The following is a 23,249-nucleotide window of genomic DNA, read 5'->3' as shown; positions in this document are numbered from 1 at the left end:
TATATATTATATATATATATATATATATATATATATATATATATAGAGACAATCATAAGAGGAGTTCATGGACAAGGCAGCAGGAGTCGGGAGCTCGTCACGTCATGACCCCACCCCCTCATGACGTCACGCCCCCTCGCATAGACTTGCATTGAGGGGGCGGGGCATGACGTGGGGCGGGGCTATGACATCACGAGCTCCCAGCTACAGCGTTCGGAACAGTTTGTTCCAAATGCTGAGCAGTGGAGTACCCCTTTAAAGGGGTACTCCTCCCCTAGACATCTTATCCTCTATCCAAAGGATAGGGGATAAGATGTTTGATCATGGGGTCCTGCCACTGGGTACCCCCTGTGATCTCGGCTGTGGCACCCCAGACATCCAGTGCATGGACTGGGGATGCGGGGCATCACGCCCCCTACCATAGACTTGCAATGAGGGGGCGTGGCCGTGACGTCACGAGCCTCCGGCGTGGCAACCGATGCTCTAAACGAACACCAGGTGCAGCAGGAAGATTGCGGGGATACCCAGCAGCAGGACCCCCGTGATCAGACATCTTCTCCCCTATCCTCTAAATATGGGATAAGATGTTTTGGGGCAGAGTACCCCTTTAAGACAAGCAGAACCAGGTACATGTGGCAGCCGCTGATCTGCATCTCACGTCCATCCAGTAGACTAACAGATATCTGGTCTATGGCTACGTCAGGTGATGGGAGGATGGAGATCGTTCAGATGATGGAAGATCGTGGAGGACGCGGGTGATCTGCACCAGGGACGTGCACAGACATTTTGGGGGGCAGGGGCTAAAATGAAAAAAAAAAAAAGGCACTTCCCATAATTATTTATGTAAATGTCCACATAATAATGCCAGACTGCCCAGGGCACTTTTATGAGTAACATCATAAGGGCAGCGGCTCAAGCCCCCTTTCTAGTCAACCTGTGCCGGTCCTAGATCTCCACCATGTCCCACCCACCATTCAGTATCCCAGATCCCCCACCATGTCCCACCCACCATTCAGTGTCCCAGATCTCCTCCATGTCCCACCCACCATTCAGTGTCCCAGATCTCCTCCATGCCCCACCCACCATTCAGTGTCCCCGATCTCCACCATGTCCCAACCACCATTCAGTATCCCAGATCCCCCACCATGTCCCACCCACCATTCAGTGTCCCAGATCTCCACCATGTCCCATACACCCTTCACAGTGTCCCAGATTCCGACCATGTCCCACACACCATTCACTGTCCCCGATCCCCACCATTTCCCACCCACCATTCTCAGTGTCCCCGATCCCCACCATGTCCCACCCACCATTCTCAGTGTCCCCGATCCCCACCATGTCCCACCCACCATTCTCAGTGTCCCCGATCCCCACCATGTCCCCCCCACCATTCTCAGTATCCGCGATCCCCACCATGTCCCACACACACCATTCAGCGTCCCAGATCTCCACCATGTCCCACACACACCATTCAGCGTCCCAGATCTCCACCATGTCCCACACACACCATTCAGCGTCCCAGATCTCCACCATGTCCCACACACACCATTCAGTGTCCCAGATCTCCACCATGTCCCACACACACCATTCAGTGTCCCAGATCTCCACCATGTCCCACACACACCATTCAGTGTCCCAGATCTCCACCATGTCCCACACACACCATTCAGTGTCCCAGATCTCCACCATGTCCCACACACACCATTCAGTGTCCCAGATCTCCACCATGTCCCACACACACCATTCAGCGTCCCAGATCTCCACCATGTCCCACACACACCATTCAGCGTCCCAGATCTCCACCATGTCCCACACACACCATTCAGTGTCCCAGATCTCCACCATGTCCCACACACACCATTCAGTGTCCCAGATCTCCACCATGTCCCACACACACCATTCAGTGTCCCAGATCTCCACCATGTCCCACACACACCATTCAGTGTCCCAGATCTCCACCATGTCCCACACACACCATTCAGTGTCCCAGATCTCCACCATGTCCCACACACACCATTCAGTGTCCCAGATCTCCACCATGTCCCACACACCATTCAGTGTCCCAGATCTCCACCATGTCCCACACACACCATTCAGTGTCCCAGATCTCCACCATGTCCCACACACACCATTCAGTGTCCCAGATCTCCACCATGTCCCACACACACCAGTGTCCCAGATCTCCACCATGTCCCACACACACCATTCAGTGTCCCAGATCTCCACCATGTCCCACACACACCATTCAGTGTCCCCGATCCCCACCATATCCCATCCACCATTCAGTGTCCCCGATCCCCACTGTGATGGATCCTAGACTCACCCTATCTACCTGGATGGACTTTAGGACATCACTATTTGTACCCCTCAGTTTATGTTGTCCAGTGACATAAAGCTCAGAGTTAAAATACTTTTATTTACCGTTTTCATACACTTTCTGTGCACAATACACCTTTGGCACTCAAGGCACTGTATAGGGAGAGCTAATTACCTTTATTGGATTATCTCACTGTCACGTACCGGCTGGACTGGTAGTGGATCCTCTGGACCAGAGAAGCGATGGCGCGGGTTGTACCAGAGGACCGGTTCTAAGTGGTTACTGTTTTTCACCAGAGCCCGCCGCAAGGCGGGATGGTCTTGCTGCGGCGGTAACCACCAGGTCGTATCCTCCAGTAGCAACTCAACCTCTCAGGCAGCTGATATGGCGTGGTACACAGGGAGCAGGCAGGAGCGTAGTCGGACGTAGCAGAGGTCAGGGCAGGCGGCAAGGGTTCACAGGCGAGTAGGCGGTAGCAACGAGTTCGGCAACAGGCAAGGCAATACACACAATAGGAACGCTTTCTCAGAGGCACTAGGGCACAAAGATCCGGCAAGAGCAGGAAGGGGCAGGTGCCTTTTATAGGGAAGGCAGGGGAAGTGAGGAACCAGCGCACCAAGTACCGGTGCGCTGGCCCTTTAAATTTACTGAAGGTCGGCGCGTGCGCGCCCTAGAGAACGGGACCGCGCGCGCCGGGAGGCAGAGAAGGACGGCGCAAGGAGCGGGGAGCCAGGTGAGTGGAGCTGGGACGCGGCACGTGAACGGGAGCCAGCCGTCATGGCAGCCGCGTCCCCGACACAAGGGAACCCGGGCTCCCGGCCAGTGTGACTGACCGGGAGACGCCGGGATCCCAGGGCAGAAGGCCGAGGGGGCGGACGCTCCGATCCGGGGACCGGAGCGCACGCTTTAACACTCACAGACTACCTGTCACCTGGATTACCTTTATTGGATTATCTCACAGACTACCTGTCACCTGGATTACCTTTGTTAGATTAGCTCCCAGACTATCTGTCACCTTTATTGTCTTTACTGACCCTTTCCCCTGTGATGTCCTTCCTATAAAAGAAGACACTTGTTCCTCAATAAAGAGTTCTGGCTTGACCCCGGTCTCAGCAACTTACCCTGGCGAGGAAGAGCCTGTAAGGATGGAGGATTTCCGAAGAGAGGTGCAATGGTTCCTGGGTCTCTTCAAAGATCCTCCACGAGAGTGTGAACAGGGTCCTTACACAGCTGACACAACACCGTATAACGAAGCTGCAGTATGCAATGGAAGAGATGTCCATGCAAGAGAGAGCCTTAATTTGCTTGCAGATTTGGTAAGTTGTTCTTGAGGAGTCGGTGAGAAGCCGAGCACAAGTCCTGCCCACCCCAGAACAGTGCTTCAGGAGGTCCACTTGCGGCTTCGCTACCTCAGAGAGAAACCCACGGGCAGCGAAATGGTTGAGTTGCACAGATTGGTGCAGAAAGAAATGGAGCTCGAGGCTCATTACCGTGCCCTGTACTGGTGGGCAAGCTGCAGGCAGTTAGACCCAAACACAGTCTGTGCTCCGGAAGGGACAGGCTTCGGCTGGCCTGGTCTATTGTGGGATGCATTCGAGGAGCGGTACGACTTTGGCCATACCGAGGCATACAGACTCTGGGACATCCAGGACAATTGGAGAGAGATGCTGCCGCAGTCGGAGGTGCCAGACCTGGAACTGGATCTATCTTGGCTGACGTATCAGGAATGGTACCTCGAGGAAGACTACCTGTCCTTGTTTGAGGGGGATTTCTACGGTCACGAGCCATGTACAGCAGAGGAAACCAGCACAGATGAGACGGCTGGTCTCTGTCTTCCCCTTCCCCTGGATTGCACACCGGACCGCGACGCTCTAGCAGTATCCGGTCAGGACACCAGGGTGGAAGCCTGGCATTAGGGCTTAGTTCTGCTACACTCTGTCCAGCATCAGACACCAGTGCCAGCTCTACAGCTACAGAGGGGTCAGTGATCCCTGTACCAGTCCACCCTGGATCGCAGGCAGTTGGCCTGGATCCACAGAGACTGTTCAACAGCACAGGAGCAAGCACAGACGGTGCGGCTCCCCAGAAGGAGAATTTTACGCCAGGAGATGGAGCAGTCGGCTCATCTCCCCAGCGCAAGAGGTTGCAACCGGAGGAGGAGGCAGTTGACCTCCCTCTCCACCTACTGAGCACAGCCCCGGCTGAAGTGCCGGCTTCAGGGCATAGTCCTACTATACTCTGCTCAACAACGAATACTGCAGCTACAGAGGGAACCGTGATCCCTACACTTGTGCAGCCGGGATCACAGGCAGTCGGCCTGGATCCCCAGCGGCTGGTTAACGGTACTGGTGAAAGCACAGTTGGTGCAGCTCCCCCACTGCAGAATTCCATTTTGGGAGATGGAGTGGTCAGTTTACATCCCCAGCACCAGACATTGCAAACAGGTGAGAAGGTAGTCGACCTCCCTCTCCACCTAGCGATCACTTCTCCGGCTGAAGGGCCGGCATCAGGGCAGAGTTTTGCTACAATCTGCCTAGCACTGAAGACTGCCGGCAGGTCTGCAGTTACAGATGGGACTGTGGTCCCTGCATCGGTCCAGTCAGGATCCCAGACGGTTGACCCGGATCCCCAGCGGCTGTGGAACAGTACAGGGGTTTGCACAGTCGGTGCGGCTCCTCAGTGGCAGATATTGCAACCGAGTGAGGAAGCAGTCGGCCCCCTGCCCCTTCAACTGGTGACCGATGGAGTTTTCCTTTGGGAAATGTTGCTTGGGAGGGGCTCGGAAGCTAGCCTCCTTCCCACAGACTACGGGCCAGGCCAGGCCTTTTCCCTCCCCTGGCCGGGGAGGGGGGGAAAAGCAGAAACATTTTCTGAGGGGAGCCCCAGTAAGCTTCATACAGGGTTTGCTGGTGTTGGATTACATTGTTGCCACACACCCCAACCAGGAGGAGGACCAGGACAACTGAGTCTGGTGGTTGACGCCCGGACAGCCCCAAGTGGATCAGTTGGGATCGCACCGGGTCTGCCGTTTTAAAAGGGGGAGCACTGTGATGGATCCTAGAGTCACCCTATCTACCTGGATGGACTTTAGGACATCACTATTTGTACCCCTCAGTTTATGTTGTCCAGTGACATAAAGCTCAGAGTTAAAATACTTTTATTTACTGTTTTCATACACTTTCTGTGCACAATACACCTTTGGCACTCAAGGCACTGTATAGGGAGAGCTAATTACCTTTATTGGATTATCTCACAGACTACCTGTCACCTGAATTACCTTTGTTAGATTAGCTCCCAGACTATCTGTCACCTTTATTGTCTTTACTGACCCTTCCCCCTGTGATGTCCTTCCTATAAAAGAAGACACTTGTTCCTCAATAAAGAGTTCTGATTTTATACCTGAAGACTGGTGTTGCCTGGTTCTTTGGGTACAAGCATGCAATAATCTCTAGTTCTGCCTGGGGATATTGCCTGTGATCTGCTGGGGCTTGTCATCCGGAAGGAGAAGTCACTTTTGGCAGAGTCAGTCCGTCACACCCACCATGTCCCACCCACCTTTTAGTGTCCCCGATCTCCACCATGTCCCACCCACCAGTTTCCCCCGATCTCCACCATGTCCCACCCACCATTCAGTGTCCCCGATCTCCACCATGTCCCACACACCATTCAGTGTCCCCGATCTCCACCATGTCCCACACACCATTCAGTGTCCCCGATCCCGACCATGTCCCACACACCCTTCACAGTGTCCCAGATCTCCACCATGTCCCACACACCACACGTGTCCCTCATCCTCACCAAAGCAGCTGTAGCCGTCTCCATTGAATCCCTGGTAGCATTGGCAGAAGTAGGAGCCGATAACGTTGCCGCAGTGGGCGTTGTTGTCACAGCCATGTCCCCCCGAGGCACACTCGTTCTCATCTGTACAAGGAACACAACCATAGATGCGGCAAAGTCTCAAATTTTACGACAACAACCGAGGGAGATGATGAGAGTGATTGTCCACAATCTAACACAGAGGACTTATTGATACCGACCTTCACAATAGGTTCCGTTGCCGCGAAAACCGACTCGACAGCCGCAGCGATAACTCCCAACCACGTTCTCACAGACCCCGATCCCGGAACAGATATTGGGGTCCTCCTCACATTCATTCACATCTGAGGGAAGGGACACCAGTTCTGAGCAATTACGACCATATCAGTCCTGAGCTGGGTAATGAGGACCGTATCAGTCCTGAGCTGGGTAATGAGGGCCGTATCAGTCCTGAGCTGGGTAATGAGGGCCGTATCAGTCCTGAGCTGGGTAATGAGGACCGTATCAGTCCTGAGCTGGGTAATGAGGGCCGTATCAGTCCTGAGCTGGGTAATGAGGGCCGTATCAGTCCTGAGCTGGGTAATGAGGGCCGTATCAGTCCTGAGCTGGGTAATGAGGGCCGTATCAGTCCTGAGCTGGGTAATGAGGGCCGTATCAGTCCTGAGCTGGGTAATGAGGGCCGTATCAGTCCTGAGCTGGGTAATGGGGGCCGTATCAGTCCTGAGCTGGGTAATGAGGGCCGTATCAGTCCTGAGCTGGGTAATGAGGACCGTTTCAGTCCTGAGCTGGGTAATGAGGACAGTTTCAGTCCTGAGCTGGGTAATGAGGACCATATCAGTCCTGTCATTGCCGTCTCCATTTGCTCCATGTTCAGTGCCCATTGTAGAAGAAACGAGAAGGGGTTGTCCTGGTCTATGGATTACAGCTGTTTCCTAACTCTAGATTAGAATAACATCAAACTTTGCCGTCTGACTACATAGTCCAGCTCTTTGGTCCATCGGTCACTCACCGGTGCAGGAGACTCCCGATTCCTTGAATCCCACCTGACAGCTGCAGCGATAACTCCCCTCCGTGTTCACACAAAGGTTCCCCAACTCACGTCGACACCGCTCTTCATAAGCGCACTCGTCCACATCTGTCCAACATAAATAATGTAACTGTGACATGTGATCACACAACTACACGTCCTTCATGGTGGTCATATTGGTCACCACTCAGCAGTAGTGGTCTGGGAGATAGATTTGGGGGGCTACGAGGTTCTCATCACCACCATCCCAATTAGGGGCACCACCTTTCGTGCAAAAAAAAAAAAAATACCGGCCATGCTAATTTGCATAATTAATTATATATGCGTGACATCACAGGATACATATATGTATGACAAATGTTGTCCTATTCTGACCCCTATTACTTTTTTTTTTTATTTCTCCTTATACGGCCTGTACAATGGCTCATTTCTCTGTAATTTTTAACAGAACCATTTTTTGTTTCAATGTGGCTTTTTCTTTTAAATTAAATTCGGGAGTTGCAGTTAGTTACTAACTACAACTCCCAGCATGCTCTGATACAGCCTGTGGCTCAGCAGCTGCCCCAAACGAAAGCTTTTTCCCAACCAGGGGTGCCTCCAGCTGTTCCAAAACTACAACTTACAGCATGTTGGATCATATAGTAGTATATAGTAGGGATGCACCGATATATCGGCGGCCGATACAGATCGGCCGAAAATAGCTATTTCGGCAAAATGCCGAAACAACTAAAAATCTGCCGATAATGACCACCTCCCCTGCCCGCCCACAGCACAAGTTACAAACACTGCCAGTGGCAGAGGCACTCGTGGGCGGTGCAGGGGGGGCCGCAACATCTGGGGGGGGGGAGGGGGTTGCGCTCTCCGGGATAGGATTAGGAATACTTCTTTTTATGTGCCAGGGCCGGCTCCCATGTGTGGCTGCAGGCGGGGGCCGGCCAGCGCATATAAAACCTAATACTGTATGCTAAAAACCAGGGGGCCTCCAGCTGTTGTGAAACTACAACTCCCAGCATGCCCGGACAGACTTCGGGCATTGCTGGGAGTTGTAGTTTCACAACAGCTGGAGGCCCCCTGGTTTTTAGTATACAGTATTAGTTTTTATATGCTCTGGTCGGCCCCCACCTGCAGCCACACACGGGAGCCGGCCCGGGCACATAAAAAGAAGTATTCCTAATCCTATCCCGGACATCCCTGTGTCCCGAAAAATCTTTTCGGGACATAAGGATGTCCGGCGGTCACTCACCATTCCCCGGCGTCCTCCCGCGATCCTCCTTCGGTCCCTTGCTTCTCCGCCTCTATGGTCGTACGCACGGAACATCACTGACAACCATAGAGACGCAGGAGGACCGCAGGATCGTCGCAGGAGAACGCACGCCGGCCGGGGCCTGGTAAGTGACCGCGTCATCTTCTTCAGTGTTCTGGTCACCGCTCCCCCGGTCCCGGCACCTACTGCTATGGTCCTTAGGCCATAGCAGTAGATGTGACCCCGGGCCGCAGGAGCGGTGACCGGAACACTGTGGGGGCAGCAGTACAGACATACAGCCTCCAGCCATACACTGTATATGACTGTATGTCTGTGGGGTGGGGGAACTGCTGACCTAATGTGGGGGGGAGCTGCCTAATATTGTGGGGGGGGGGGGAGCTGCCTAATATTGTGGGGGGGGGAGCTGCCTAATATTGTGGGGGGGGGGGGGGGAGCTGCCTAATATTGTTGGGGGGGGGGGGAGCTGCCTAATATTGTGGGGAGGAGCTGCCTACAAATGTGGGGGGAGCTGCCTAATATTGTGTGGGAACGGCCTACTATTGTTGGGGGGAGCTGCGGACTATTGTGGGGGAAATGCTGACCTAATGTGGGGGGAGCTGCCTAATATTGTTGGGGGCAGATGCCTAATATTGTGTGGGAACTGCCTATTATTGTTGGGGGGAGCTGCCTACTATTGTGGGGAACCTGCCTACTATTGTGGGGGAAATGCTGACCTAATTTGGGAACCTGCCTACTGTTGTGGGGGAGCTGCCTACTATCGCGGGGGAGCTGCCTACTAATGTGGGGGAACTCTCGACCTAATGTGGGGGAGCTGGCAATCTAATGTGGGGGAATCTAATCTAATGAGCGGAGCGCTGCATTTTACCAGAAGATGGGGAGAAGTCATTTTCGGTTTCGGCCGGACATATTTTTTTTTATTTCGGTTTCGTTTCGGTTCTGAAATTTCCATTTCGGTGCACCTCTAGTATATAGTATAGGTCAGTGTTTCCCAACCAGGGGTGCCTCCAGCTGTTGCAAAACTACAACTCCCAGCATGTTGGACTATATAGTAGAATATTGTATAGGTAAGTCTTTTCCATCCATGACCCTAATCCCAATTCTAACAAGTGAGAGGGGGGGGGGGGGGGGTGGACTGGGGGTCTTCTCTCCTACAAGGGACGGACTGTGGTGGGGTAAATACCAGGGTTTTTTGTCCTGGGCCGTAATGTGAACCAGCACCGACTCCATACTCACCGACACAATGTTTCCCGTCCAACCCAAGGACATAACCCGGGTCACAATTGCAGCTGAAGGAGCCGATGGCGTTCTGGCAGGTGGAGTGCGGGGGGCAGGCCTGGAGCCCCGTTATCTCCGCCACGAGACATTCATCCACGTCTAGAAGGAACCACAAGACATTCTCCTCAGTGCTGCCCGAACTAAGGACAGAACATTGTCCCACGACCAGCGGAGTGATCCCTATTGTCCCTACGGTACCAGGGAAGGTTCCCATGAAGATCCTAAACATTATTGTAGATGAGCAGAGGGTGAAGACCCCAACTATTCCCCCACTCTGTAGTGTATTATGTAGAATAGTCCGGTTCTCCTCACCTGCACAACCACTGGACCCTTTGAGGAAACCTCGATTACAGCGACAGATAAAGGAGCCGATTGTGTTGGTGCAATTTGCATATGGTCCACAAGGGGGCACCGGAGCGGCACATTCATCCACATCTGCAAATAAAGAAGTCAGCGGGATCTCGAATAGAGCAGAGGACGATGTGGATGCAATATGGCGCTAGGACATACATCGCTTTACTGAAGTGGTCATTGACGCTATACGGACGTAGTTTATGCACAAGATGGTGTAAAAAGATATTTATTATCTGGTATCTGTCATTTACACAAGGGGACAGAGGAGTCTGGAGGAGGAGGAGGAGGACAGAAGAGTCTGGAGGAGGACAGAAGAGTCTGGAGGAGGACAGAAGAGTCTGGAGGAGGAGGAAGGGGACAGAAGAGTCTGGAGGAGGAGGAAGGGGACAGAAGAGTCTGGAGGAGGAGGAGGAAGGGGACAGAGGAGTCTGGAGGAGGAGGAGGAAGGGGACAGAGGAGTCTGGAGGAGGAGGAGGAAGGGGACAGAAGAGTCTGGAGGAGGAGGAGGAAGGGGACAGAGGAGCCTGGAGGAGGAGGAGGAAGGGGACAGAGGAGCCTGGAGGAGGAGGAGGAAGGGGACAGAAGAGCCTGGAGGAGGAGGAGGAAGGGGACAGAAGAGCCTGGAGGAGGAGGAGGAAGGGGACAGAAGAGCCTGGAGGAGGAGGAGGAAGGGGACAGAAGAGCCTGGAGGAGGAGGAGGAGGAGGAAGGGGACAGAAGAGCCTGGAGGAGGAGGAGGAGGAAGGGGACAGAAGAGCCTGGAGGAGGAGGAGGAGGAAGGGGACAGAAGAGCCTGGAGGAGGAGGAGGAGGAAGGGGACAGAAGAGCCTGGAGGAGGAGGAGGAGGAAGGGGACAGAAGAGCCTGGAGGAGGAGGAGGAGGAAGGGGACAGAAGAGCCTGGAGGAGGAGGAGGAGGAAGGGGACAGAAGAGCCTGGAGGAGGAGGAGGAGGAAGGGGACAGAAGAGCCTGGAGGAGGAGGAGGAGGAAGGGGACAGAAGAGCCTGGAGGAGGAAGGGGACAGAAGAGCCTGGAGGAGGAGGAGGAAGGGGACAGAAGAGCCTGGAGGAGGAGGAGGAAGGGGACAGAAGAGCCTGGAGGAGGAGGAGGAAGGGGACAGAAGAGCCTGGAGGAGGAGGAGGAAGGGGACAGAAGAGCCTGGAGGAGGAGGAGGAAGGGGACAGAAGAGCCTGGAGGAGGAGGAGGAAGGGGACAGAAGAGTCTGGAGGAGGAGGAGGAAGGGGACAGAAGAGTCTGGAGGAGGAGGAGGAAGGGGACAGAAGAGTCTGGAGGAGGAGGAGGAAGGGGACAGAAGAGTCTGGAGGAGGAGGAGGAAGGGGACAGAAGAGTCTGGAGGAGGAGGAGGAAGGGGACAGAAGAGTCTGGAGGAGGAGGAGGAAGGGGACAGAAGAGTCTGGAGGAGGAGGAGGAAGGGGACAGAAGAGTCTGGAGGAGGAAGGGGACAGAGTCTGGAGGAGGAAGGGGACAGAAGAGTCTGGAGGAGGAAGGGGACAGAAGAGTCTGGAGGAGGAAGGGGACAGAAGAGTCTGGAGGAGGAAGGGGACAGAAGAGTCTGGAGGAGGAGGAGGAAGGGGACAGAAGAGTCTGGAGGAGGAGGAGGAAGGGGACAGAAGAGTCTGGAGGAGGAGGAGGGGGAAGGGGACAGAAGAGTCTGGAGGAGGAGGAGGAGGGGGAAGCGGAAGGGGACAGAAGAGCCTGGAGGAGGAGGAGGAAGGGGACAGAAGAGCCTGGAGGAGGAGGAGGAAGGGGACAGAAGAGCCTGGAGGAGGAGGAGGAAGGGGACAGAAGAGCCTGGAGGAGGAGGAGGAAGGGGACAGAAGAGCCTGGAGGAGGAGGAGGAAGGGGACAGAAGAGTCTGGAGGAGGAGGAGGAAGGGGACAGAAGAGTCTGGAGGAGGAGGAGGAAGGGGACAGAAGAGTCTGGAGGAGGAGGAGGAAGGGGACAGAAGAGTCTGGAGGAGGAAGGGGACAGAAGAGTCTGGAGGAGGAAGGGGACAGAAGAGTCTGGAGGAGGAAGGGGACAGAAGAGTCTGGAGGAGGAAGGGGACAGAAGAGTCTGGAGGAGGAAGGGGACAGAAGAGTCTGGAGGAGGAAGGGGACAGAAGAGTCTGGAGGAGGAAGGGGACAGAAGAGTCTGGAGGAGGAAGGGGACAGAAGAGTCTGGAGGAGGAAGGGGACAGAAGAGTCTGGAGGAGGAAGGGGACAGAAGAGTCTGGAGGAGGAAGGGGACAGAAGAGTCTGGAGGAGGAAGGGGACAGAAGAGTCTGGAGGAGGAGGAGGAAGGGGACAGAAGAGTCTGGAGGAGGAGGAGGAAGGGGACAGAAGAGTCTGGAGGAGGAAGGGGAAGGGGACAGAAGAGTCTGGAGGAGGAGGAGGAGGAAGGGGACAGAAGAGTCTGGAGGAGGAGGAGGAGGGGGAAGGGGAAGGGGACAGAAGAGTCTGGAGGAGGAGGAGGAAGGGGGAAGGGGAAGGGGACAGAAGAGTCTGGAGGAGGAGGAGGAGGGGGAAGGGGACAGGGACAGAAGAGTCTGGAGGAGGAGGAGGAGGGGGAAGGGGACAGAGGAGTCTGGAGGAGGAGGAGGAGGGGGAAGGGGACAGAGGAGTCTGGAGGAGGAGGAGGAGGAAGGGGACAGAGGAGTCTGGAGGAGGAGGAGGAGGAAGGGGACAGAGGAGTCTGGAGGAGGAGGAGGAGGAAGGGGACAGAGGAGTCTGGAGGAGGAGGAGGAGGAAGGGGACAGAGGAGTCTGGAGGAGGAGGAGGAGGAAGGGGACAGAGGAGCCTGGAGGAGGAGGAGGAGGAAGGGGACAGAGGAGCCTGGAGGAGGAAGGGGACAGAGGAGCCTGGAGGAGGAAGGGGACAGAGGAGCCTGGAGGAGGAAGGGGACAGAGGAGCCTGGAGGAGGAAGGGGACAGAGGAGCCTGGAGGAGGAAGGGGACAGAGGAGCCTGGAGGAGGAAGGGGACAGAGGAGCCTGGAGGAGGAAGGGGACAGAGGAGCCTGGAGGAGGAAGGGGACAGAGGAGCCTGGAGGAGGAGGAAGGGGACAGAGGAGCCTGGAGGAGGAGGAAGGGGACAGAGGAGCCTGGAGGAGGAGGAAGGGGACAGAGGAGCCTGGAGGAGGAGGAAGGGGACAGAGGAGTCTGGAGGAGGAGGAAGGGGACAGAGGAGTCTGGAGGAGGAGGAAGGGGACAGAGGAGTCTGGAGGAGGAGGAGGAAGGGGACAGAGGAGTCTGGAGGAGGGGGATGAAGGGGACAGAGGAGTCTGGAGGAGGAGGAGGAGGAAGGGGACAGAGGAGTCTGGAGGAGGAGGAGGAGGAAGGGGACAGAGGAGTCTGGAGGAGGAGGAGGAGGAAGGGGACAGAGGAGTCTGGAGGAGGAGGAGGAGGAAGGGGACAGAGGAGTCTGGAGGAGGAGGAGGAGGAAGGGGACAGAGGAGTCTGGAGGAGGAGGAGGAGGAAGGGGACAGGAGTCTGGAGGAGGAGGAGGAGGAAGGGGACAGAGGAGTCTGGAGGAGGAGGAGGAAGGGGACAGAGGAGTCTGGAGGAGGAGGAGGAGGAAGGGGACAGAGGAGTCTGGAGGAGGAGGAGGAAGGGGACAGAGGAGTCTGGAGGAGGAGGAGGAAGGGGACAGAGGAGTCTGGAGGAGGAGGAGGAAGGGGACAGAGGAGTCTGGAGGAGGAGGAGGACAGAGGAGTCTGGAGGAGGAGGGGGACAGAGGAGTCTGGAGGAGGAAGGGGACAGAGGAGTCTGGAGGAGGAGGGGGACAGAGGAGTCTGGAGGAGGAAGGGGACAGAGGAGTCTGGAGGAGGAAGGGGACAGAGGAGCCTGGAGGAGGAAGGGGACAGAGGAGCCTGGAGGAGGAAGGGGACAGAGGAGCCTGGAGGAGGAAGGGGACAGAGGAGCCTGGAGGAGGAAGGGACAGAGGAGCCTGGAGGAGGAAGGGGACAGAGGAGCCTGGAGGAGGAAGGGGACAGAGGAGCCTGGAGGAGGAAGGGGACAGAGGAGCCTGGAGGAGGAAGGGGACAGAGGAGCCTGGAGGAGGAGGAAGGGGACAGAGGAGCCTGGAGGAGGAGGAAGGGGACAGAGGAGCCTGGAGGAGGAGGAAGGGGACAGAGGAGCCTGGAGGAGGAGGAAGGGGACAGAGGAGCCTGGAGGAGGAGGAAGGGGACAGAGGAGCCTGGAGGAGGAGGAAGGGGACAGAGGAGCCTGGAGGAGGAGGAAGGGGACAGAGGAGCCTGGAGGAGGAGGAAGGGGACAGAGGAGTCTGGAGGAGGAGGAAGGGGACAGAGGAGTCTGGAGGAGGAGGAAGGGGACAGAGGAGCCTGGAGGAGGAGGATGAAGGGGACAGAGGAGTCTGGAGGAGGGGGATGAAGGGGACAGAGGAGTCTGGAGGAGGGGACAGAGGAGTCTGGAGGAGGAGGATGAAGGGGACAGAGGAGTCTGGAGGAGGAGGATGAAGGGGACAGAGGAGTCTGGAGGAGGAAGGGGACAGAGGAGTCTGGAGGAGGAGGATGAAGGGGACAGAGGAGTCTGGAGGAGGAGGAGGAAGGGGACAGAGGAGTCTGGAGGAGGAGGAGGAAGGGGACAGAGGAGTCTGGAGGAGGAGGATGAAGGGGACAGAGGAGTCTGGAGGAGGGGGATGAAGGGGAGAGAGGAGTCTGGAGGAGGGGGATGAAGGGGACAGAGGAGTCTGGAGGAGGAGGAGGAAGGGGACAGAGGAGTCTGGAGGAGGAGGAGGAAGGGGACAGAGGAGTCTGGAGGAGGAGGAGGAAGGGGACAGAGGAGTCTGGAGGAGGAGGAGGAAGGGGACAGAGGAGTCTGGAGGAGGAGGAGGAAGGGGACAGAGGAGTCTGGAGGAGGAGGAGGAAGGGGACAGAGGAGTCTGGAGGAGGAGGAGGAGGAAGGGGACAGAGGAGTCTGGAGGAGGAGGAGGAGGAAGGGGACAGAGGAGTCTGGAGGAGGAGGAGGAGGAAGGGGACAGAGGAGTCTGGAGGAGGAGGAGGAGGAAGGGGACAGAGGAGTCTGGAGGAGGAGGAGGAGGAAGGGGACAGAGGAGTCTGGAGGAGGAGGAGGAGGAAGGGGACAGAGGAGTCTGGAGGAGGAGGGGGACAGAGGAGTCTGGAGGAGGAAGGGGACAGAGGAGCCTGGAGGAGGAAGGGGACAGAGGAGCCTGGAGGAGGAAGGGGACAGAGGAGCCTGGAGGAGGAAGGGGACAGAGGAGCCTGGAGGAGGAAGGGGACAGAGGAGCCTGGAGGAGGAAGGGGACAGAGGAGCCTGGAGGAGGAAGGGGACAGAGGAGCCTGGAGGAGGAAGGGGACAGAGGAGCCTGGAGGAGGAAGGGGACAGAGGAGCCTGGAGGAGGAGGAGGAGGAAGGGGACAGAGGAGCCTGGAGGAGGAGGAGGAGGAAGGGGACAGAGGAGCCTGGAGGAGGAGGAAGGGGACAGAGGAGCCTGGAGGAGGAGGAAGGGGACAGAGGAGCCTGGAGGAGGAGGAAGGGGACAGAGGAGCCTGGAGGAGGAGGAAGGGGACAGAGGAGCCTGGAGGAGGAGGAAGGGGACAGAGGAGTCTGGAGGAGGAAGGGGACAGAGGAGTCTGGAGGAGGAAGGGGACAGAGGAGTCTGGAGGAGGAAGGGGACAGAGGAGTCTGGAGGAGGAAGGGGACAGAGGAGTCTGGAGGAGGGGACAGAGGAGTCTGGAGGAGGAGGAAGGGACAGAGGAGTCTGGAGGAGGAAGGGGACAGAGGAGTCTGGAGGAGGGGACAGAGGAGTCTGGAGGAGGGGACAGAGGAGTCTGGAGGAGGAGGAAGGGACAGAGGAGTCTGGAGGAGGAGGAGGGGACAGAGGAGTCTGGAGGAGGAGGAGGAAGGGGACAGAGGAGTCTGGAGGAGGAGGAGGAAGGGGACAGAGGAGTCTGGAGGAGGAGGAGGAAGGGGACAGAGGAGTCTGGAGGAGGAGGAGGAAGGGGACAGAGGAGTCTGGAGGAGGAGGAGGAAGGGGACAGAGGAGTCTGGAGGAGGAGGAGGAAGGGGACAGAGGAGTCTGGAGGAAGGGGACAGAGGAGTCTGGAGGAGGAAGGGGACAGAGGAGTCTGGAGGAGGAGGAGGAGGAAGGGGCAGAGGAGTCTGGAGGAGGAGGAGGGGACAGAGGAGTCTGGAGGAGGAGGAGGAAGGGGACAGAGGAGTCTGGAGGAGGAGGAGGAAGGGGACAGAGGAGTCTGGAGGAGGAGGAGGAAGGGGACAGAGGAGTCTGGAGGAGGAGGAGGAAGGGGACAGAGGAGTCTGGAGGAGGAGGAGGAAGGGGACAGAGGAGTCTGGAGGAAGGGGACAGAGGAGTCTGGAGGAAGGGGACAGAGGAGTCTGGAGGAGGAAGGGGACAGAGGAGTCTGGAGGAGGAGGAGGAGGAAGGGGCAGAGGAGTCTGGAGGAGGAAGATAGAGGAGTATGGAGGAAAAGGGGAACAGAGGGGTCTGAAGGAGGACAGAGGGGTCTGGAGGAGGACAGAGGGGTACTTACCTCCTGGGAGGTGGTCGGTGCTTTTCCCTGAGGGGCTGGTACTGAGGTCACCTGAAACCTGAAAGAGAAAGCAAATAAAGAACATAAACAGGTGAATCTGCTGATCATATAATCACTGTGACCAGAGCACAGCCGTGCCCCCATCACATGGTCTGCGCCATTACTATATATACCCCATACAGCACAGCCGTGCCGCCATCACATGGTCCGCACCATTACTATATATACCCCATACAGCACAGCCGTGCCCCCATCACATGGTCCGCGCCATTACTATATATACCCCATACAGCACAGCCGTGCCCCATCACATGGTCCGCAACATTACTATATATACCCCATACAGCACAGCCGTGCCCCCATCACATGGTCTGCGCCATTACTATATATACCCCATACAGCACAGCCGTGCCCCCATCACATGGTCTGCACCATTACTATATATACCCCATACAGCACAGCCGTGCCCCCATCACATGGTCTGCGCCATTACTATATATACCCCATACAGCACAGCCGTGCCCCCATCACATGGTCCGCACCATTACTATATATACCCCATACAGCACAGCCGTGCCCCCATCACATGGTCCGCACCATTACTATATATACCCCATACAGCACAGCCGTGCCCCATCACATGGTCCGCAACATTACTATATATACCCCATACAGCACAGCCGTGCCCCATCACACGGTCCGCGCCATTACTATATATACCCCATACAGCACAGCCGTGCCCCCATCACATGGTCTGCGCCATTACTATATATACCCCATACAGCACAGCCGTGCCCCCATCACATGGTCTGCACCATTACTATATATACCCCATACAGCACAGCCGTGCCCCCATCACATGGTCCGCACCATTATTATATATACCCATACAGCACAGCCGTGCCCCCATCACATGGTCCGCACCATTACTATATATACCCCATACAGCACAGCCGTACCCCATCACATGGTCCGCACCATTATTATATATACCCATACAGCACAGCCGTGCCCCCATCACATGGTCCGCACCATTATTATATATACCCCATACAGCACAGCCGTGCCCCATCACATGGTCTGCGCCATTACTATATATACCCCATACAGCACAGCCGTGCCCCCATCACATGGTCTGCGCCATTACTATATATACCCCATACAGCACAGCCGTGCCCCCATCACATGGTCTGCACCATTACTATATATACCCCATACAGCACAGCCGTGCCCCCATCACATGGTCCGCACCATTATTATATATACCCATACAGCACAGCCGTGCCCCCATCACATGGTCCGCACCATTATTATATATACCCCATACAGCACAGCCGTGCCCCCATCACATGGTCTGCGCCATTACTATATATACCCCATACAGCACAGCCGTGCCCCATCACATGGTCTGCACCATTACTATATATACCTCATACAGCACAGCCGTACCCCATCACATGGTCTGCGCCATTACTATATATACCCCATACAGCACAGCCGTGCCCCCATCACATGGTCTGCACCATTACTATATATACCCCATACAGCACAGCCGTGCCCCATCACATGGTCTGCACCATTACTATATATACCTCATACAGCACAGCCGTGCCCCCATCACACGGTCTGCACCATTACTATATATACCTCATACAGCACAGCCGTGCCCCCATCACACGGTCCGCACCATTACTATATATACCCCATACAGCACAGCCGTGCCCCCATCACATAGTCTGCACCATTACTATATATACCCCATACAGCACAGCCGTACCCCATCACATGGTCTGCACCATTACTATATATACCCCATACAGCACAGCCGTGCCCCATCACACGGTCTGCACCATTACTATATATACCCCATACAGCACAGCCGTGCCCCCATCACATGGTCCACACCATTACTATATACACTCCATACAGCACAGCCGTGCCCCCATCACATGGTCTGCACCATTACTATATACACTCCATACAGCACAGCCGTGCCCCATCACACGGTCTGCACCATTACTATATATACCCCATACAGCACAGCCGTGCCCCATCACATGCTCTGCGCCATTACTATATACAGCTCATACAGCACAGCCGTGCCCCCATCACATGGTCTGCGCCATTACTATATATACCCCATACAGCACAGCCGTGCCCCCATCACATGGTCCGCACCATTACTATATACACTCCATACAGCACAGCCGTGCCCCCATCACATGGTCTGCGCCATTACTATATATACCTCATACAGCACAGCCGTACCCCATCACATGGTCTGCACCATTACTATATATATACCCCATACAGCACAGCCGTGCCCCATCACACGGTCTGCACCATTACTATATATACCCCATACAGCACAGCCGTGCCCCCATCACATGGTCCACACCATTACTATATACACTCCATACAGCACAGCCGTGCCCCCATCACATGGTCTGCACCATTACTATATACACTCCATACAGCACAGCCGTGCCCCATCACACGGTCTGCACCATTACTATATATACCCCATACAGCACAGCCGTGCCCCATCACATGCTCTGCGCCATTACTATATACAGCTCATACAGCACAGCCGTGCCCCCATCACATGGTCTGCGCCATTACTATATATACCCCATACAGCACAGCCGTGCCCCCATCACATGGTCCGCACCATTACTATATACACTCCATACAGCACAGCCGTGCCCCCATCACATGGTCTGCGCCATTACTATATATACCTCATACAGCACAGACGTGCCCCATCACATGGTCTGCGCCATTACTATATATGTGTACGGCCATCTTTGATGGGAGGAGCCTGGTCCTATAGACACTTAGGGGGAGATTTATCAAAACCTGTGCAGAGGAAAAGTTTCTGAGTTGCCCATAGCAACCAATCAGATCGCTGCTTTCATTTTGCAGAGGCCTTTTTAAAAATGAAAGCAGCGATCTGATTGGTTGCTATGGGCAACTCAGAAACTTTTCCTCTGCGCGGGTTTTGATAAATCTCCCCTTAGTGTGAACATTGGGGCCATAATAAATCTGTCACCAGTTATAGGACATTAACCCCTCATATCCTCTGCATTGTGATTCTACTCACCGGCCGCCCCGCTGTAGATCCCTCAGTCATGGTCCCCACAGTCCCCGGCTCGGCCCCCTCCACCTTTGTTATGGATCCTTGGGAATCTGCGGGGATCGGGTCCTGAGGAGCGGTCAGTGGATCACTGGGGGCAGAAGATCCCAGGAGGAGGAGGAGGAGCAGAGGAGCCATCGTCCTGGAGGATCTCATCCTGTCAGATCACTGGATCCATAACGGGGGATCCTACAGGATCCAGGAGAAAATCAATGAGGGTCTGAGCAGGGCCCCTGGGGGACACAACCAGGTATGAGGGTCAGAGGAGGGCCCCTGGGGGACACAACCAGGTATGAGGGTCAGAGGAGGGGCCCCTGGGGGACACAACCAGGTATGAGGGTCAGAGGAGGGGCCCCTGGGGGACACAACCAGGTATGAGGGTCAGAGGAGGGGCCCCTGGGGGACACAACCAGGTGTGAGGGTCAGAGGAGGGAATGTACTGACCGGTCAGAGCTCCTTCAGTGTACAGACAGGGAGGGCCCGGCTCAGGGGCCCCAGAGAACAAGTCCTGACACTTCTTCCCGGCTGAGAATTTCCTAAAGCTTCTTCCCAGGGAATAAATGGCCCCAAGGGAAGGAGGAGACGGGAGGAGGGGAGAGGGGAGAGGAGAGGGGGGAGAGGAGAGAGGAGGAGGAGAGGATAGAGGGGAGGAGGAGGAGAGGATAGAGGGGAGGAGGAGGAGAGGGGAGGAGGAGAGGAGAGAGGGGAGGAGAGGGGAGAGGGGAGGAGAGGGGAGAGGAGAGAGAGGAGGAGGAGGAGACGGGAGGAGAAGAGGGGAGGGGAGGAGAGGAGAGGAGTGAGGAGAGGATAGAGGGGAGAGGAGGAGGAGAGGAGAGAGGGGAGAGAGGAGGAGGAGGAGAGGAGAGAGGGGAGAGAGGAGAGAGGGGAGGGAGGAGAGAGGGGAGAGAGGAGAGAGGAGAGGGGAGGGAGGAGAGAGGAGGAGAGGAGAGGAGAGGAGGAGGAGAGAGGGGAGGAGAGGAGGAGGAGAGGAGAGAGGGTAGGAGAGGATAGAGGGGAGAGGAGAGGAGGATAGAGGAGAGAGAGAGGAGAGGAGAGGAGGAGAGGAGAGCGGAGAGGGGTCCCAGAAGGTTCTAATTATGTGAGGGGGACGGGAGATGGAGCAGAGCTGAGTGTGTTATGGGGTACAGCTCAGTGCAATATCACACTGTGTTATCTGTATGTTACATAGGACTGCAGGTCACATCTATACATTATCTGTACTCAGAGAGTTATCACTGTTATCTGTGGTGTTACATAGGACTGCAGGTCACATCTATACATTATCTGTACTCAGAGAGTTATCACTGTTATCTGTGGTGTTACATAGGACTGCAGGTCACATCTATACATTATCTGTACTCAGAGTTATCACTGTGTTATCTGTGGTGTTACATAGGACTGCAGGTCACATCTATACATTATCTGTACTCAGAGAGTTATCACTGTGTTATCTGTGGTGTTACCTAGGACTGCAGGTCACATCTATACATTATCTGTACTCAGAGTTATCACTGTTATCTGTGGTGTTACATAGGACTGCAGGTCACATCTATACATTATCTGTACTCAGATAGTTATCACTGTGTTATCTGTGGTGTTACATAGGACTGCAGGTCACATCTATACATTATCTGTACTCAGAGAGTTATCACTGTTATCTGTGGTGTTACATAGGACTGCAGGTCACATCTATACATTATCTGTGCTCAGAGAGTTATCACTGTTATCTGTGGTGTTACATAGGACTGCAGGTCCCATTTATACATTATCTGTACTCAGAGAGTTATCACTGTTATCTGTATGTTACATAGGACTGCAGGTCACATCTATACATTATCTGTACTCAGAGAGTTATCACTGTGTTATCTGTGGTGTTACATAGGACTGCAGGTCACATCTACTACATTATCTGTACTCAGAGAGTTATCACTGTGTTATCTGTGGTGTTACATAGGACTGCAGGTCACATCTACTACATTATCTGTACTCAGAGAGTTATCACTGTGTTATCTGTGGTGTTACATAGGACTGCAGGTCACATCTATACATTATCTGTACTCAGAGAGTTATCACTGTGTTATCTGTGGTGTTACATAGGACTGCAGGTCACATCTATACATTATCTGTACTCAGAGTTATCACTGTGTTATCTGTGGTGTTACATAGGACTGCAGGTCACATCTATACATTATCTGTACTCAGAGAGTTATCACTGTTATCTGTGGTGTTACATAGGACTGCAGGTCACATCTACACATTATCTGTACTCAGAGAGTTATCACTGTGTTATCTGTGGTGTTACATAGGACTGCAGGTCACATCTACTACATTATCTGTACCCAGAGAGTTATCACTGTTATCTGTGGTGTTACATAGGACTGCAGGTCACATCTATACATTATCTGTACTCAGAGAGTTATCACTGTGTTATCTGTGGTGTTACATAGGACTGCAGATCACATCTATACATTATCTGTATTCAGAGAGTTATCACTGTTATCTGTGGTGTTACATAGGACTGCAGGTCACATCTATACATTATCTGTACTCAGAGAGTTATCACTGTGTTATCTGTGGTGTTACATAGGACTGCAGGTGACATCTATACATTATCTGTACTCAGAGAGTTATCACTGTGTTATCTGTGGTGTTACATAGGACTGCAGGACACATCTATACATTATCTGTACTCAGAGAGTTATCACTGTTATCTGTGGTGTTACATAGGACTGCAGGTCACATCTATACATTATCTGTACTCAGAGAGTTATCACTGTTATCTGTGGTGTTACATAGGACTGCAGGTCACATCTATACATTATCTGTACTCAGAGAGTTATCACTGTGTTATCTGTGGTGTTACATAGGACTGCAGGTCACATCTATACATTATCTGTACACAGAGTTATCACTGTGTTATCTGTGGTGTTACATAGGACTGCAGGTCATATCTATACATTATCTGTACTCAGAGAGTTATCACTGTTATCTGTGGTGTTACATAGGACTGCAGGTCACATCTATACATTATCTGTACTCAGAGTTATCACTGTTATCTGTGGTGTTACATAGGACTGCAGGTCACATCTATACATTATCTGTACTCAGAGAGTTATCACTGTGTTATATGTGGTGTTACATAGGACTGCGGGTCACATCTATACATTATCTGTACTCAGAGAGTTATCACTGTTATCTGTGGTGTTACATAGGACTGCAGGTCACATCTATACATTATCTGTACTCAGAGAGTTATCACTGTGTTATCTGTGGTGTTACATAGGACTGCAGGTCACATCTACTACATTATCTGTACTCAGAGAGTTATCACTGTTATCTGTGGTGTTACATAGGACTGCAGGTCACATCTATACATTATCTGTACTCAGAGAGTTATCACTGTTATCTGTGGTGTTACATAGGACTGCAGGGGACATCTATACATTATCTGTACTCAGAGAGTTATCACTGTGTTATCTGTGGTGTTACATAGGACTGCAGGTCACATTTATACATTATCTGTACTCAGAGAGT

At 54.3% G+C, this 23,249-nt stretch overlaps 1 protein-coding gene and 1 long non-coding RNA gene across 5 annotated transcripts in view; one reads left to right on the top strand and one right to left on the bottom strand.

Moving 5' to 3' along the window:
* Window positions 1-19,871, bottom strand: part of LOC130311602 (fibropellin-1-like) — a 49,362-nt gene extending 29,491 nt beyond the window's left edge. For all 4 annotated transcript variants that reach the window (XR_008859924.1, XM_056552495.1, XM_056552496.1 and 1 more), the window contains exons 1-7: window positions 19,683-19,871; window positions 16,580-16,637; window positions 10,012-10,134; window positions 9,658-9,798; window positions 7,143-7,268; window positions 6,355-6,477; window positions 6,116-6,238 (exon numbers count right to left, since the gene is read on the bottom strand). Coding sequence is in view for 3 of the 4 variants with exons in the window: in XM_056552495.1 (XP_056408470.1) it covers window positions 6,116-6,238; window positions 6,355-6,477; window positions 7,143-7,268; window positions 9,658-9,798; window positions 10,012-10,134; window positions 16,580-16,637; window positions 19,683-19,871 (883 nt within the window). In the remaining variant the exon portion in view is untranslated. The remainder of the gene's footprint in view (window positions 1-6,115; window positions 6,239-6,354; window positions 6,478-7,142; window positions 7,269-9,657; window positions 9,799-10,011; window positions 10,135-16,579; window positions 16,638-19,682) is intronic.
* Window positions 19,841-23,249, top strand: part of LOC130311606 (uncharacterized) — a 40,316-nt gene continuing 36,907 nt past the window's right edge. Inside the window, exon 1 of the long non-coding RNA XR_008859926.1 lies at window positions 19,841-19,965. This is a non-coding gene — a long non-coding RNA (uncharacterized LOC130311606). The remainder of the gene's footprint in view (window positions 19,966-23,249) is intronic.

Source organism: Hyla sarda, unplaced genomic scaffold, assembly GCF_029499605.1.
Source record: "Hyla sarda isolate aHylSar1 unplaced genomic scaffold, aHylSar1.hap1 scaffold_165, whole genome shotgun sequence".
NCBI classification, from domain to species: Eukaryota; Metazoa; Chordata; class Amphibia; order Anura; family Hylidae; genus Hyla; species Hyla sarda.
Note: the sequence above shows the minus strand (reverse complement) of the source record. Positions and strands in the feature narration are given on the sequence as shown.